The sequence below is a fragment of the Fusarium poae genome, chromosome 3 (assembly GCF_019609905.1).
Source record: "Fusarium poae strain DAOMC 252244 chromosome 3, whole genome shotgun sequence".
Taxonomy (NCBI): domain Eukaryota; kingdom Fungi; phylum Ascomycota; class Sordariomycetes; order Hypocreales; family Nectriaceae; genus Fusarium; species Fusarium poae.
Genome location: NC_058401.1, coordinates 6827430 through 6841292, shown reverse-complemented (window position 1 = coordinate 6841292; position 13863 = coordinate 6827430). Strand labels below are relative to the sequence as shown.

Below are 13863 nucleotides of genomic sequence, written 5' to 3'. Positions count from 1 at the left end.
ATCCCTGATTAGAAAACGAATGAATTAGACGACTCTCCGAGCCTTGATCTTCACCCGTTAACAGACAAGCGTAAGGCTGAATTGGAACTGTACGGTTGTTTCATGTCATTGCAAAAGAAAGGAGGAGCAAGGTTCGGAACAAGAGAAGTAAAAACATTGCATCAAGGATTGAGAATGAGAAGAGCATGATCGTGGCACTGGCTCTGTTATCATAACTGCCCATATATGGATTGATGCATTAAACTGTCATCTTTGCAACAAAGGTATTTCGGAAATTGAAAAGATGTGATTTTCAATCTTTAACTGACAAGACTTTTCGTAAAGAAGGCTTTAATCTATGCCTTGTTTCTGTCCTGCTTATCCTTCTTCTTCCCCTTCCAATGCGTTCTCGCAATCTTCAACAACCCCCAAGCCAAAAGTCTATACACCACCACGCAAGCTGCTAGACACGCAATGTTGACGACAGGATCGACGTCAAAGTTGTACAACTCCAGGACCTCTTGACCCGTCTGAATTGGGCAATTTCCGTTCTCAAGCCTCTGTTCGTTATTGCACGTAAACTCGATGCCGCGTAGCGAATACGGCGCCACAGCACGCGTGCCGTACCGAATGGGAGAGAGGTAGTTGAAGGCTTTGAACAGCTCGGGCATATCAATGGAGAGTACACCAGCCATGGTGTTAGCAAGAGCGAGGAAGACGCCCATGATATTGACGGCGAAGCCAGTGTGTCCAAAGAGCGTGTTGAACATGATACCAAGACTCTCGCCGCAAGATACGACGCCGAAGCACGCAAAGACGGCGGTGAAGTAGAGTGTTGCTGTGCGGGGGAGATCAACTGCGATAACGCCCAGGACACCGAATATCATGCAGCTTATCACCTCAAAGGGGACTTCGAGGATGGTGTAGGAAGCAAGAAAAGCATTTACGCTGTAGACGCCATCGTCGTCTTCTCTATAAAACACATCACGCTCGCTGGGGTAGATGGCCGTGTTTTGCAACATGCCGACAAAGTAGAATGCGCCAATCTCCTGGACGAAACCCATGCGGCTCTGGACAGAGTAATAGTCGTTGTCGAAGGGAGCAAAGAATAGAGCTAGGATGAGAGCAAGACCGATGACTTGCATGAGACGAGCAACAATGAGCTCTGGCTGGCGGTAGGTATTGATGAGGGCTCGATTGAGAAGGAGAGGAAGTGCGGTAGTGAGAGGGGCGCGTTTGCGGATGAGGGCGCCTAGTTCGGCGGGTGTCGAGAGGTTGGCCTTGTTAAAGGATCGACGCTTTGGTGGTGGTGACGGCGGAAGAGTCGCGCCCCCTTGAGGAGTATGCGTTTGGTCTGCAGAGTTCGTATTCTGAACCTCATCCTTCTCTTGGATATCGGAGAGTTTCTCGCCCTTTGTCGATGCACTCTCCGCTTTCCAATTATCTATCATGATCTGAACCCGTTTACGAGACTCGAGCTCTTTCCCTTCTTGCTGCAAATCAATCGTGATCATATCCAAGGCAAAATCCGCAGGGTTAGTATGTTGGGGACACTCGTATCCATGGCGTGCCAGATATCCAAGCATATCCCTTCCAGGGCCAGAATAAACCTGAGAACCACCACGAGCCAAAAGCAATACGTTTCCAAATTCCCTAAAAAGATCGGATCGAGCTTGGTGGATTGTGAGAATGAGTGTTCGGCCTTCGTTGGCAAGACCCTGGAGGACTTCCATGATGGAGTTTGCGGTGAACGCATCGAGTCCTGATGTTGGTTCGTCGAGAAGAAGAATGCGAGGGTCGGTCAAGACCTGGACTGCGATTGACACACGGCGCTTTTCTCCTCCAGAGATACCCTTGACGAGTTCACCACCAACAAGGTTATCGGCACAGTCCTTCAGACCCATCTTGAGGAGAACTTCTTCTGCGCGACGGTTCTTTTCATCTTTGCTCATGAACGACGGTAGACGAAGTCCAGCTGCAAAGCGAAGAGTCTCGCGAACAGTGAGGGACGGCAATAACGCATCGTCATCCTGGCAGACATAAGAACACACAGATCGGATGACTGTATCTGAAGGACGAGCCCCGTTAAAGGTGAGTTTTCCAGCTGGTCGATATTTTGTTCCGACAGAGTCGCGTAGTCGAAGAGCCATGGCGTTGAGCAGCGATGTCTTTCCACTTCCCGAAGGTCCCATGATGACGTTCAATACCCCAGCACTGAAAGTCGCATTGACGGGGTTCAAAATAGTCTTTGTCGGTAGCTTCTTCCCCAATTGCGTTCTCTTATCCAAAGCCAACGAAAACTCGTTCAACTCCAAGTCGATAGTGCGCACATCAGCAACAGAGCGTGCAGTCATCTTCTCCTTACCAGCCGACAGATCAGTATCCGAAACACGAGCTCGAGCAATTGTCATCTCGACCTTGATGATACGTAGTCCAATAATCGATAGCACAAAAAAGAACACGACAAAAGCCAGGCAGACGAGGATTGGCTTCGCGACCCAATCTTTTGGAAAGCCGAGGGATTCCATGATATATGATCCCGTGTACTGCTTGCATCTCAGATCAGACTCGTCGTTCGAGGCGGGACAGTCGTAAAAGCTGCCTTCGAATTCGTTACCGCAGTATGCACTAAAGACGTAGAACTGTTGACGTTAGTATTCATCAGTCACACGTTGGCGAGGGGATCGTACCGTGTAAGTAAGCCACTTCAACCATCGAACGTAAACAGGAAGACTGTTGACGTTGATAAACATGCCGCAGGCCATACTCTGTAGTGTAAAGATCAAGTTGGCGACCACACTTGCACCAGCAAAATGCCTAACCGTTGCTACGCAAACCATGGCACATGTAACGGCAATATATTGGTTGAGAAGTGTGATGGCGAAGAATGTAAAGAATCGTTCCACGTCTCGCTCGAAACCAGCCATAAAGAAAAAGAGGACAGAGAAGAGGAATGGCGCTGCGACATCCTCGGTGATCATGCGAGCGATACGACGTGAAAGAACAAAGGGGAGGGCGTCGACGCATCCTTCCGAGTTCTCACGGTCAAAGGTTGGGATATCGAATGTCATGCGGTAGACTTCGAAGATGAGGATGAGGTAGCCTTGAAGACCAGCTGCTGTATAGAGACCACCCTGTCGAGATCGGATACCGGCCTGATCGCGACCGAGATTGTAGAACATGTAGCCCGTTACGAGACCCATGAAGACAGCTTCTGTGATGGAAGATGCCATACCGAGAGGATCGCGATATGTCACTTTGAGTGTACGATCGGTAAGCACTGTAACCTGTCGTAGGAAGCCAGCATGCTCTTTCGTCTTCTTATCCTTGTTCTTTCTTCCATTGCCGATATCAATAGTTTTGTCTGGGGGTGGATATCGTTTCAAAGTCTCCTGATTCCAAGCAATTTTTAAACGCTCAACCTTGGCCGCGGTTTCCTGTTCCAATTCAGGTGTACGATTATCGACAGCTGCGATATCAATGATGAACTCGGCGGGATTAACAAAAGGTGGGAGCTGATATCCTAATTCCCCAAACCATGGAACAGAGTCTTTGATTGCACCTGAGTAGACAGGGCTACCCTTGGTTAGAACGATCAAGTTGTCGAACAAATCCCAGATTTCAGATCGAGGTTGATGGATTGTCGTAATGATGGTCCGTCCCTTTTGCGCAAGTGTCTTTAGTGTTCGAACAAGCTGATAGGCGCTTGTCGCGTCAAGACCGGTGGTGGGTTCATCGAGGAAGAGAACAGAAGGGTTGGCTAGTAGTTGAACGCCAATGCTGGTGCGTCGCTTCTCGCCACCTGAACATCCATGATGTTGAGAGTTCCCAATCCTCGTGTCGGCACACTCCTTGAGACCAAGTTCAAGAATAACCTCTTCGACAACCCTTTGTCGTTCTTGGGAAGTGGTTGATGGTGGCAATCGCAAGTCGGCCGAGTATCGAAGGGTTTCTCTAACGGTCAAAGTTGGAAGTAGGATATCTTGCTGCATAACATAGGCATGACGGACACTGTGCACCCCAACTTTGCCGTTGAAAGTAGCGATACCCTGTTGGCTCAATCTGGAACTCAATACTCTCTCAGCTACGGTGTTGAGTAGTGTCGTCTTGCCAGATCCGCTTCCTCCAATGATAGCCGTCAAAGTTCCTGGTGGAAGATTAGCGCTTACAGAACGAAGTAGCGGCTTCATTTTTGGCGCAGTGTTGAATTTTGACGAGACCAGATCGCCGTATGTTGAAGGTGCAAGCCATGATGGGGCTGTATCGACTGAGACGGCCAAGTCATGAATTTGAACATGAACAGCCTGGACATCGGCGAGTGACAAATTTCCACCGCCAGACATGGAGAGTCGTGATACGCCAATCTGTTCAACACGAGGATCTATCGAGATATCCAAAGAGCTTGGTCTGTCCATCTTTTCGATGTCGATGTTGTCCGAGGGATTTCCATGCTGCGACATGGCTGCAGCTTGTTTATGAATCTGAGTCTAGCGCTGTTGTAAGGCGATGTTATCTGTTGGCCCAGGCCCGGGACATTATGTATGGCTGATGGTTATGCTGATTCTGTTTAGGCTGTGGTGCGAGTGAGATTATAATCCTTTTTGACAGTCGGTGGTCATCTATGACGCCGAGGTTTGCATGTAAAATACTAAGCCAGTTGGTAAAGCCACGATCGAAAGACTTGACAAAGAAAGACAATGTCCAAAGTTGGAGGGATAGGAGCATCTTAAGAGTCATTCATTGTCATTGGATGCTCTCGAGCCAACACCGGCCCCAGAGTAATATAAACGAGATCATTGCTATTACCCGAAGTGGATGCCAAATTCAGATCGGTTCGGCCGCCGCGTAAGAGGCAAAGTAGAGGTGAAAGTGAAGTGAGTGGTCTCGATTGAATTGGGGGTCTTGTAGTGGAGATTCAGCTCAACTTAGCAACCCTCGACGCGAGGTTTGCGAGGTTTGCGGGGGGTAAAAGCGAGCCACCAACGGCCGGGGAAGACGAGCTTGTTCTCATCTTAGATTGGTTAGATTGGAGAAAGAATTAATCCAGAAGTTAATGAGAGATGGGTTTTGATTAGTGGATGCTTTTCGGAAGTCTTGAATTCCGAGGCATGGGTTTGTCTTTTGAAGAAAAGACGATGCATACGAATGAATTAACTTGTATTTACTTTATCACCAAGTCATTCCTCACTGAGGTAAAAGATTCAAGATATTACTATGTACATAGATAAGTCAGTAGGTTGTAATCAATTGATTAATCAACGTTACTCTAGTTGAAAGCCTCTTCTCCTTTAACTGAATCATGACCATTAAACTAATCCCACCAGTTGAAGTATACCTCGCTTATCGATCCCTGGTCTCGGCTTTGACAAAAAAAGGGTCGCTTGCGAAACGATGCAACGGTCTCTCGCTTTGACTCCCGTTTTGGTATAAGCGACCTTCATGCATATAAAGTCTTTTTCGCAAGACAGGGTTGGCTATTTCGTATTTACCTGATGACACGGAAAACCTTGACCGATATTATGTTCTGTTGGTGATATTGAAGTTCATGCTGGTGATGAGTTGGTGATGTTCAAGGTTTCATACAGCACTTGAGTAAAGTTCATATTAGAACAGACAACAGACAAAAGTCTAGTTAGCGGAGAAGATGCTCCCAAATGCCTCACACCAAGTCTTGTCAATACCAATGAGACTCCTCTGACTCCCACAATTTCCCCAAATCATCTCCTCTCCCGTGTCCCAAGACTAAAGACATCTCACATGCGCATATAGAGACATCCAATTACGCCACTCTTTCATCAAATCTCTTGACATTCATTACTCATGCTATAGTTGATAAATGAAGAAATAATGGATTATACAATAACAAAAACCCCATCCTAATATATATGAAGAAAAAAGAAACGCCTTTCTTTGCACATGTTGTCTAATCATCATCAATCATTTTCGTTTCGCATGTCATCATTTTCAGACAGTTCGCTTCTCCGTAATGGGCTCGCCAATTGGCTTGCTGACCACGAATCCAGCGTCGGGCGCACCAAGCTCAAACACCTTGTTACCACGCAGCCACGTCTCCTTGACTCGACCTGTGAACTCGTGACCTTCCCATGGTGAGCAGCGGTTCTTCCATCGCATGTCGCCCTGGGTAAAGGTCCACTCTTCGGTATCATCGAATACACAAATGTCAGCGTCCATGCCGACCTTGATAGCACCCTTGCGGTGAGCGAGACCGACTTGAACGGCAGTGGCTTGACAGCAGAGACGCACTATATCGGTAATGCTGGGTGTCTTGGAGAAGTCGGCGCGCTTCTTGGCTGCTGAGTGCAGGATAGGTAGACCGAGTCCGACGGAGGAAATGCCGCCCCAGGCTGCGAAGAAGTCGCCACGACCCTTCCCTTCGGCGATGGGGTTTTCGATCTCGGGAGCAGGAATCACAATGCCTGAATCGTTGTGTGGCAAGTCGGGTCGCGCTGTCTCAAGGTGCTGAGGGAGGAGCTTGAGCTGGGGTGTGCAAGGTGAGTGATCCGACACAACAGTCCTAATACATGAATCCTCAGCGACGAGCTCCTCCCAAAGACCATCGCGGTTTTTGCCCTCTCGAATAGGTGGACAGCACTTGTGTCGAGTGTCGCCCTTCTCAATCTCCTCGGCGGTCAAACCGAGGTAGTGGAAGCAGGTCTCTGCAGTAATGTTGATTCCAGATTGACGAGCGGCCTTGAGAAGAGGAATGCACTGTGTAGCGGAGAGGTGAACGATGTGTAGGTGGAGTTGAGGAGCAATGTGCGCCTGGCTGAGAATCTCCTCGACGGCGTATGTTTCAAAAGAAGGAGGTCGAGACTCAAGGAATGTCCTGTAGGCGTCGAGTTGACCGGTGGGAGCGAGAGGTGCTTCTGAGGACTGGACAGTGTCGCCGACGGATTCGGTGATGGGAGGGATCATCTCGGCATGGAACATGAGAGTGGTCTTGCTGTCCTTGAGGGTTTCCATAGCCAGGGCGATATCTTGAGAAGAGACTGCAGGGAACTCGTCAACCTAATGACTGTCAGCTTACTATTTGGCTTACAGGATACAGATTCAACTTACACCGGACTCGATCAAGAATCCCTTGAATCCTCGAACTCCAGCCTCGATGAGAGGGAGCAGCTCATTGGCGTTGCCAGGAATGACACCACCGTAAAAACCAACATCAACCCAGCACTGGCCCTGGCTTGCTCGAAGTTTCTCCTCGAAGCCATGAAGAGTAGTGGTTGGAGGAATGGCATTAAGAGGCATGTCAACGACAGTAGTGACACCACCGCTGGCAGCAGCACGGGTACCAGTCCAAAAACCCTCCCACTCTGTTCGACCAGGCTCGTTCAAGTGAACATGAGCGTCGACCAGACCAGGAATGAGAAGCTTGGAACCATGGTCGACATAGTTTGTGCCGGCTGGGAAACTAGACGAGGGAAGGACTTCGGGGATGATTGTCACGATCTTGCCAGTGACTGGGCTCACAACGACTGAAGCAGGAGTGGTAATAAGGGAATCATCAGGAAGAGTAACAACGACTCGGGAGGATACGAGGACTGAAAGAGGACCCTCTGGGTATTGCTCAGCGCCGGGAGATGCCATGATGAGTGATATGAGTGATACGAATCAAGAGGATGGGAGAATAAAGAGAAGGAAAAGATGAAAAGAGAAAAGAGAAAAAAGACAAAGAGACAAAAACGATGTCAAACAAAGCTACTGCAAGGATATGTCCGAAATCCGGGGAAAGCTGGTTCACTCTGTTTCCCTTAGTAGCTATTTCGGTTCTTTCTGGGGATACTCTTCTTATCCTTATCTCTCTGCTTCGTCTTGGAGGTGTGGCTCACAGATTAGCCCAATTGGTGGGGTTGCGACTCAAAGATAAGAGAAGTCAGACGGAGCCAAGTCAAGCGTCACAGTTCTGATAAGGGGAGCTTTATCAAGTGGTGAAGCTGATCTTATCCGAATGATCTTATCAATAAAGGACAAAAAAAAAAGGACCAGCAATTGGGTTGTCAACGAGTGTTGCTACTATGAAGAGAAGTGAGGGAAAAGAGAGAGGGAAAAGGCCACCCACAGGATTCGGCTATAGCTTTCTTCTTATCCTGACTCTTCGGCTCAGACAGTTCTGATCTATACTATATTCATTATTCGATCAAAACACTATTCCTTCCAATCAATGATTTGCCTCCCCTTTACATTCCACTCTAGGCAAATCCGATGTGTTGTTCACCTTTTCTTTGTGCATATGACTTTTTGTACCCATGGACGACGGCCTCAGGTCCCACTTACACGGACTTGGGAAAAAAAGCTTAGACTATAACTAACCTAGATAGTTTGCCTATCACCGATAACAGAATGGAAAAATCTGGAATTTCTAGGGTCCTCGCATCGGACACAGCCGGATGCCGGTTTCTCACGACTCGGGTCCAATCAGAGTCTTGAATCTCCAAGCCGAATGCCGCAGTGGGTGATTGAATCGAGTAAATATCGAGTAATACGATGAACGGGTTTGCAGCTGCAAGGTCAGAAGAGGGATTCATTGGCTTGCATGACACCGACGTTGCAGAAAGGCGTCGTATATTCATTCTCTTCTTGTCTTGGTGAGAATGGCTCGAGTCTGAGGCTATTCGGGTTCGACGATAATACCCATAACCAACATTTGTTCGAGACTTTGAGACAGGAATGTCCCTGTGAGGCAATTCCATTGTTAACACAATCACCCGATAATAATTCTACAACAATTCTTTAGGATCGTGGTTCTCGTGTCTTTGATGAATGACTTGCCCCTCTACCGAGGTCATCCTTCAACGAGTTTCTATCGAGTAATGCAATCATGGTGTTTTGGTCCTAGTCTAAGTCTGGCACACCCCGCGGAAACAGTCCACTCCATGGCTGACCCTTTTTTCAGATCCAGCTAGCTTTGTTTTTATTTTCCTGAAGTTTATTCGATCATAGAAATAGGTATTACTCGATCAAAACACCAAGTCGAGACGCCGTTGTATGTTCAATGCATGTTGAGGTTGCAATATCGTCTGCAGAGCAAAAAGTCTAAAGCGTCATCCAATTCTATCCTTTTGCCAAGCCATCATGAATCAATATTTCAGCTGTCGTCATCACACCCTCTGAATCCTAAAGCAACTGTAGAATTGAAGTCCGGTAAGATGCAATTATCCCAAATAGGCGGCTGTAAGCGGCGTCAATAATCTTATGAATCTTTATCATCATGATGTTACAAGTAGTAAGAAAAATAGAAAACCAAGTAGTACAGGTATAGTAAGTATAATCATACATGCATCACTTTCCCTTTTTTTCCCAGCCCGTCTAGATGCCCGCGGTTTTAGTTTGTTCAAAAGACGAGACAAAGCAAGCCTGAAAACACAAATCATACACCGCTCATGCTAGGCTCAATGCCACCAACTCCCATCCCAGCTGACCTGATCGTCGTCTCGATATATCCGACTTTTTCTTTTTTCTTTTCCATCGTTAAATAATAGTGATCTGATCTGATGTGATTTGATGTTGTATTTGTACACGGCAGACGAAACTGGAACATTATCATCCAGATCATCAAGCCTCTTTTTTCCTTTCTTTTGTTTCCTTGGATGGCATTTACTTCTGTCGCTTGAGAGACTTGTGTGCCATCTCAATCAATCCATCCTTGGCCTCGCTTTCGGGAAAGTCCGCGATCGAGGCAATGGCCTTGTCCACGTAGTCTTGCGCGAGAGCTCGTGTCTGCTCGATGCCGTCGCTTTGGAGAACCAACTCACGTGCCTGTAGCGGTATAAATTAGTATGGAGTGTCTCCAACATGATTCGTCAAGACAGATGCAACCAACTTACCCTTTGTACGTCACCCTCCTGGGCGAACTTGCGGCCGACGAGGGCTCCGAGCTCCGGCATCTGCTTCCAGGCAAATAGCAGAGGTGCTGTCGCAAGGCCCAACTCCAAGTCAGCCCCCGCAGGCTTTCCAAGATCTGATCCACTCTGCGTATAATCCAAAAGGTCATCCACCAGCTGGAAGGCCAGTCCCAGGTTTCGTCCGTACGAGTATGCTGCGTCGACTGTCACGGCATCCGTGTTACCCAGAAGAGCGGCAGCTCGGCATGATTTGGAGATGAGGGAAGCGGTCTTGAGGTACGTCTTTTGGAGGTAATATGTGACTGTCTCCTCGGACCACTTGGGATTGCGCTCATCGCGCTCTGTGTTCTTGAGCTGCATGAACTCGCCCTCGACCAAGTTAGCGATGACAGTAGCCAGCAACTCAACAACCTCGGGGTTGCGCAGACGAGCCAGCGCAACGGATGCCCTGCCGAGCAAAAAGTCACCTGCCAAAACGGCCATCTTGTTGCCGAATTCCAAATTTGCTGAAGGCGATCCTCGGCGGGAGACCGAGTGGTCGATAACATCGTCGTGAAGAAGTGAGGCTGTGTGAATCAACTCTGCAATTTCGGCTAGTCGTCGTTGGCTGGGAAGAATGTCTGAGTTGGCGTCGGGAACCTCTTGTTCGGGAGAAGAGAGAGGGTGAGCTGCAGGGTTTACGTCGGCGAGGATCTGAGCTGGTGATAATGAAGTGTCGACGCCACGATGAGTAACTGTAGGGGCCGTAGCAGGTGTCTTGGGGCAGAGATAGGTTGCTCTGCTCATGAGAAGGACAATCAATGGTCTGACATGCTTGCCCTCGGCCTGGGTATAATATTTGGCAGCACGATCGAGCGACGGATGTCCAGAGCCAAGAAGTTTTCGAATGTTGCCCGTGAGAAACTTCATTTCCTTGGCGACGCTTCGCAGAGGATCAATATGCATCGCATCCTTGGAGGCCTTTTTGACAACATTGCTCACGACGTTGGAAGCGACCTGCACAGCAGCACCCCACGCTGAGTCCCTTCGTGGGGTGGTGTGCAACGAGGCGCTGTGTATCCTCGTAGGACTTCGACTGACGGTCAATTGTCTGCATAGAGCACACGCAGGTGCCGCTGCCAAATTTGTTCTCGTCAACATCGACTGTCTAGCCATGGTGCCGCGCACCACCGAGGCCCCCGGACGGAGCATTATCGTCTGCGCACACTTGGGTCGATTTATATGGAGAGAAAGAGGGAAATTCGGTGGGTGTAGATGTCGAATATCACAACCACATTCGCTATAGTATATCGGTAGAAGTCAATCGTAGCTTGTTCCAATCGTCAATGGCAAGCGTCAGGCGATATCGAGATCGCGAGGGAAATAATTTTATCGAGAATGGATTTTTGAGCCTCGCCTCTGGTTCTCGATTTGATCCGATGGATGGACCTCTAAACTTTTCCAGCTCTAGCTGTGTTCTGCTAAGCCGGGGTGTTAGCGGGTCCGTCCGGCCATGACACCATGACAGGCCGTTCATTATTGGTGGGGTTTGCTATGGGGCCCTTTAAGCCAGGTCGTCAGCGGATGAATCGCTACCGACTCTGAGGAGCTGGCCTGTAAATGTTAATTGATGCCCGCGACTTTAATCTTTACATGAAGCATCAACAGCCAACATAAATTACGAGCCTCTACACCAGCAATCACTATTCTCTAAACCTATAACTGTTCCATTCTATCACACAGGGGTATGGTGTTACTCACAATGACATCCTCCATCGTGGAGGCATTGGCGACTGTTCAACCGCCAGAAACACCAAACAGCGAAGATCATGACAGCGAAAACGAGACCCAAGAATCATCACAACCTACAAACGAACCTTCTCTAGACGACCCTCAAATCGGAAAGCCCATCTCTCATAGCCAGATTGTCGACCTATGGAAGCGCTCACAAGCACAAGACGATACAAACTACACTCTCGAACAACTCCTTCGCGGCGCATCCGTCTACATCCCTCCACCACCTCCCAAACCTGAACCTGTACGTTTGCCAATGCAACTCCCGTCTAATAAAGCTAACCGTGTGAAAGTCTCCCGAATACAAAGCCCTCATGGCCCGTCTCCGCCGTCAAGAAGAAGCCCGCTCCTACGAACGAATGATGAACCCTACCCCTAAACTCGAAACCTTCAAAGACCGTTTCCCTTCCAGCGCCGCTGCCTTTGCGGAAGTCAACCGTCCCACATCAGCTTCAGATATCGGCGACGAGGATATTGCGATGGAGGAAGTACACAAGCAAGTGACGCTGATCATCAACTTCTTGGTCAGTATAGCTGGTGTTGCTGGAACACTTTGGGTTACGGCGCGATGGTGGAGTTTGCCAGCAAGGCTATTCCTGACTTTGGGTGGGAGCATCCTTGTTGCTATCGCGGAGGTGGTGGTGTATAATGCGTACTTGTGGAAGATGGACGAGGGGAGGAAGAAGCATGGCAAGGTCAAGGAGGTGAGGGAAGTTGTGGAGAGTTGGACTGTGAGTAAGATCGATGAGGAGGATGAGAAGACAATACTTCTTAAAGAAAAGGATGACACGGGGATCAAATCAGCGAATGGAGGTTTGAACAAAAGGTCGAGACATCGACAAGATACAGAATATTAATAATGATAGTAGTAATAGACATTAGCGCTTGCTTTCGCTATAACCATCGCAAACATGTTGCAAAGCGGCGAGATTAATCAAGGTGTGAACTTCAGAATGGTCTTTAACTATAAATAGCGAAATTGAAAGCATAATTCCAATTCTTCAATGGTGATATCATGGCTCAATTTAGAGTACAGTGACGACATGTGACTGCGCGACAGACGCGTCTCGACGCGACTTATTCTGGTGGGGGATCCTTGTCGCATTAAATGACTTTCTTTCCCGACCAAGACACAAATTCGAGGTCGAGCCTATTCTTCGCGCTCATTGTTCTTCTTTCTCTTCTTTTAATATTGTAATAAATTACTTACCTCATAAATAACTACCCTTCTGTACACAAAATTCGTGCCGTTTGTTTACATTGGTACACTGCCACACATAGGTACGCTACGATAGCAGCGATATTGTCAACCTCTGGAATAAGGCATGGGAAATTGTCGAAGTGCAAGTAGCTAAACATGTATGTTCAAGTTACTCGTGTGTATTAGCAAGTAGAACTGACTGGAGCAGGTCTGGAACTACAACACCCTCCACGTCGCGACCACGCGCCAAACCACTCCGAACATATGGCAAACGAAGTACACGGGACGACTCCCCGCGCGAAACGAGCCTCAAGAAGCGACGCATATCGACAGAAACAAGTCCTACCGAAACGCCAGCATCCAAAGATACTGATAAAGAAGCGCAATCTTTGCCAAAGATAGAACCAGAGGAAACCAAGAACGCGGCCGAGTGCCCAAGCAAACCCGTCAAGAAGGGGTCAATCTTGAGCTTCTTTAAGCCTATTCCTTCTTCATCAACAGCCGCGTCAAGTCCAAAGAGTGACGAACTGCAACCCGAATCACCTCCATCTTCGCCACCGCCAAGAATAGAAATACGAAAGAAACCACGTCTGTTGCGCTTCCGTGGCGCTTCACTACCTCTACTAGACGGCGAGAATACCGAAGATGATAATCAGACGGAAGAAGGGAGTGGCGCGAAACCTACAACACCAGCTCTAAGGGAGAGTTCATTGAGTCGAGAGTCTAGCAGCGACGTGAAAATAGGCAAGAAGGGAAAGGCGAAACCACCGACTGTACAAACGACACTGAATCTTTCATCTCAAGCGGCATTTTCTGAGTGCAAGGTATGCAATACAGTTTGGAATCCACTGTATCCTGATGATGTCAAGTTTCATACGAAGCAACATGCGGCAGTTTTGCGGACGAGGAGAAAAGAGAAAGAGAATGAATTATAAGATCTGATACCCTGTTTATGAGTAATGACACAATGTCCTACCTTCAATGCCGTTCGTTTGTGTGACTTGATGTATCTCTATGCAGAGCAAGCCTGCATCAACGCTTCTCTTG

The 13863-nt window shown here is 48.2% G+C and overlaps 4 protein-coding genes across 4 annotated transcripts; 1 reads left to right on the top strand and 3 right to left on the bottom strand.

The window, feature by feature from the left end:
* Positions 1-335: 335 nt before the first annotated feature.
* FPOAC1_009681 (uncharacterized protein) lies at positions 336-4439 on the bottom strand (the record flags this gene model as incomplete). The annotated part of the gene is made up of 2 exons (XM_044854102.1): positions 336-2621; positions 2670-4439. 2 exons carry the CDS (start codon positions 4437-4439, stop codon positions 336-338), a joined length of 4056 nt encoding a protein of 1351 aa, XP_044706772.1.
* Positions 4440-5943: 1504 nt separating this feature from the next.
* On the bottom strand, positions 5944-7587 carry FPOAC1_009680 (uncharacterized protein; the record flags this gene model as incomplete). The annotated part of the gene is made up of 2 exons (XM_044854101.1): positions 5944-7008; positions 7060-7587. 2 exons carry the CDS (start codon positions 7585-7587, stop codon positions 5944-5946), a joined length of 1593 nt encoding a protein of 530 aa, XP_044706771.1.
* Positions 7588-9594: 2007 nt separating this feature from the next.
* FPOAC1_009679 (uncharacterized protein) lies at positions 9595-11033 on the bottom strand (the record flags this gene model as incomplete). Its single annotated transcript, XM_044854100.1, has 2 exons — positions 9595-9756; positions 9825-11033. The coding sequence occupies 2 exons, from the start codon at positions 11031-11033 to the stop codon at positions 9595-9597; spliced, it is 1371 nt and encodes a 456-aa protein (XP_044706770.1).
* A 535-nt stretch (positions 11034-11568) lies between these two features.
* FPOAC1_009678 (uncharacterized protein) lies at positions 11569-13751 on the top strand (the record flags this gene model as incomplete). Its single annotated transcript, XM_044854099.1, has 3 exons — positions 11569-11859; positions 11909-12441; positions 13025-13751. 3 exons carry the CDS (start codon positions 11569-11571, stop codon positions 13749-13751), a joined length of 1551 nt encoding a protein of 516 aa, XP_044706769.1.
* Between the last annotated feature and the right edge of the window lie 112 nt (positions 13752-13863).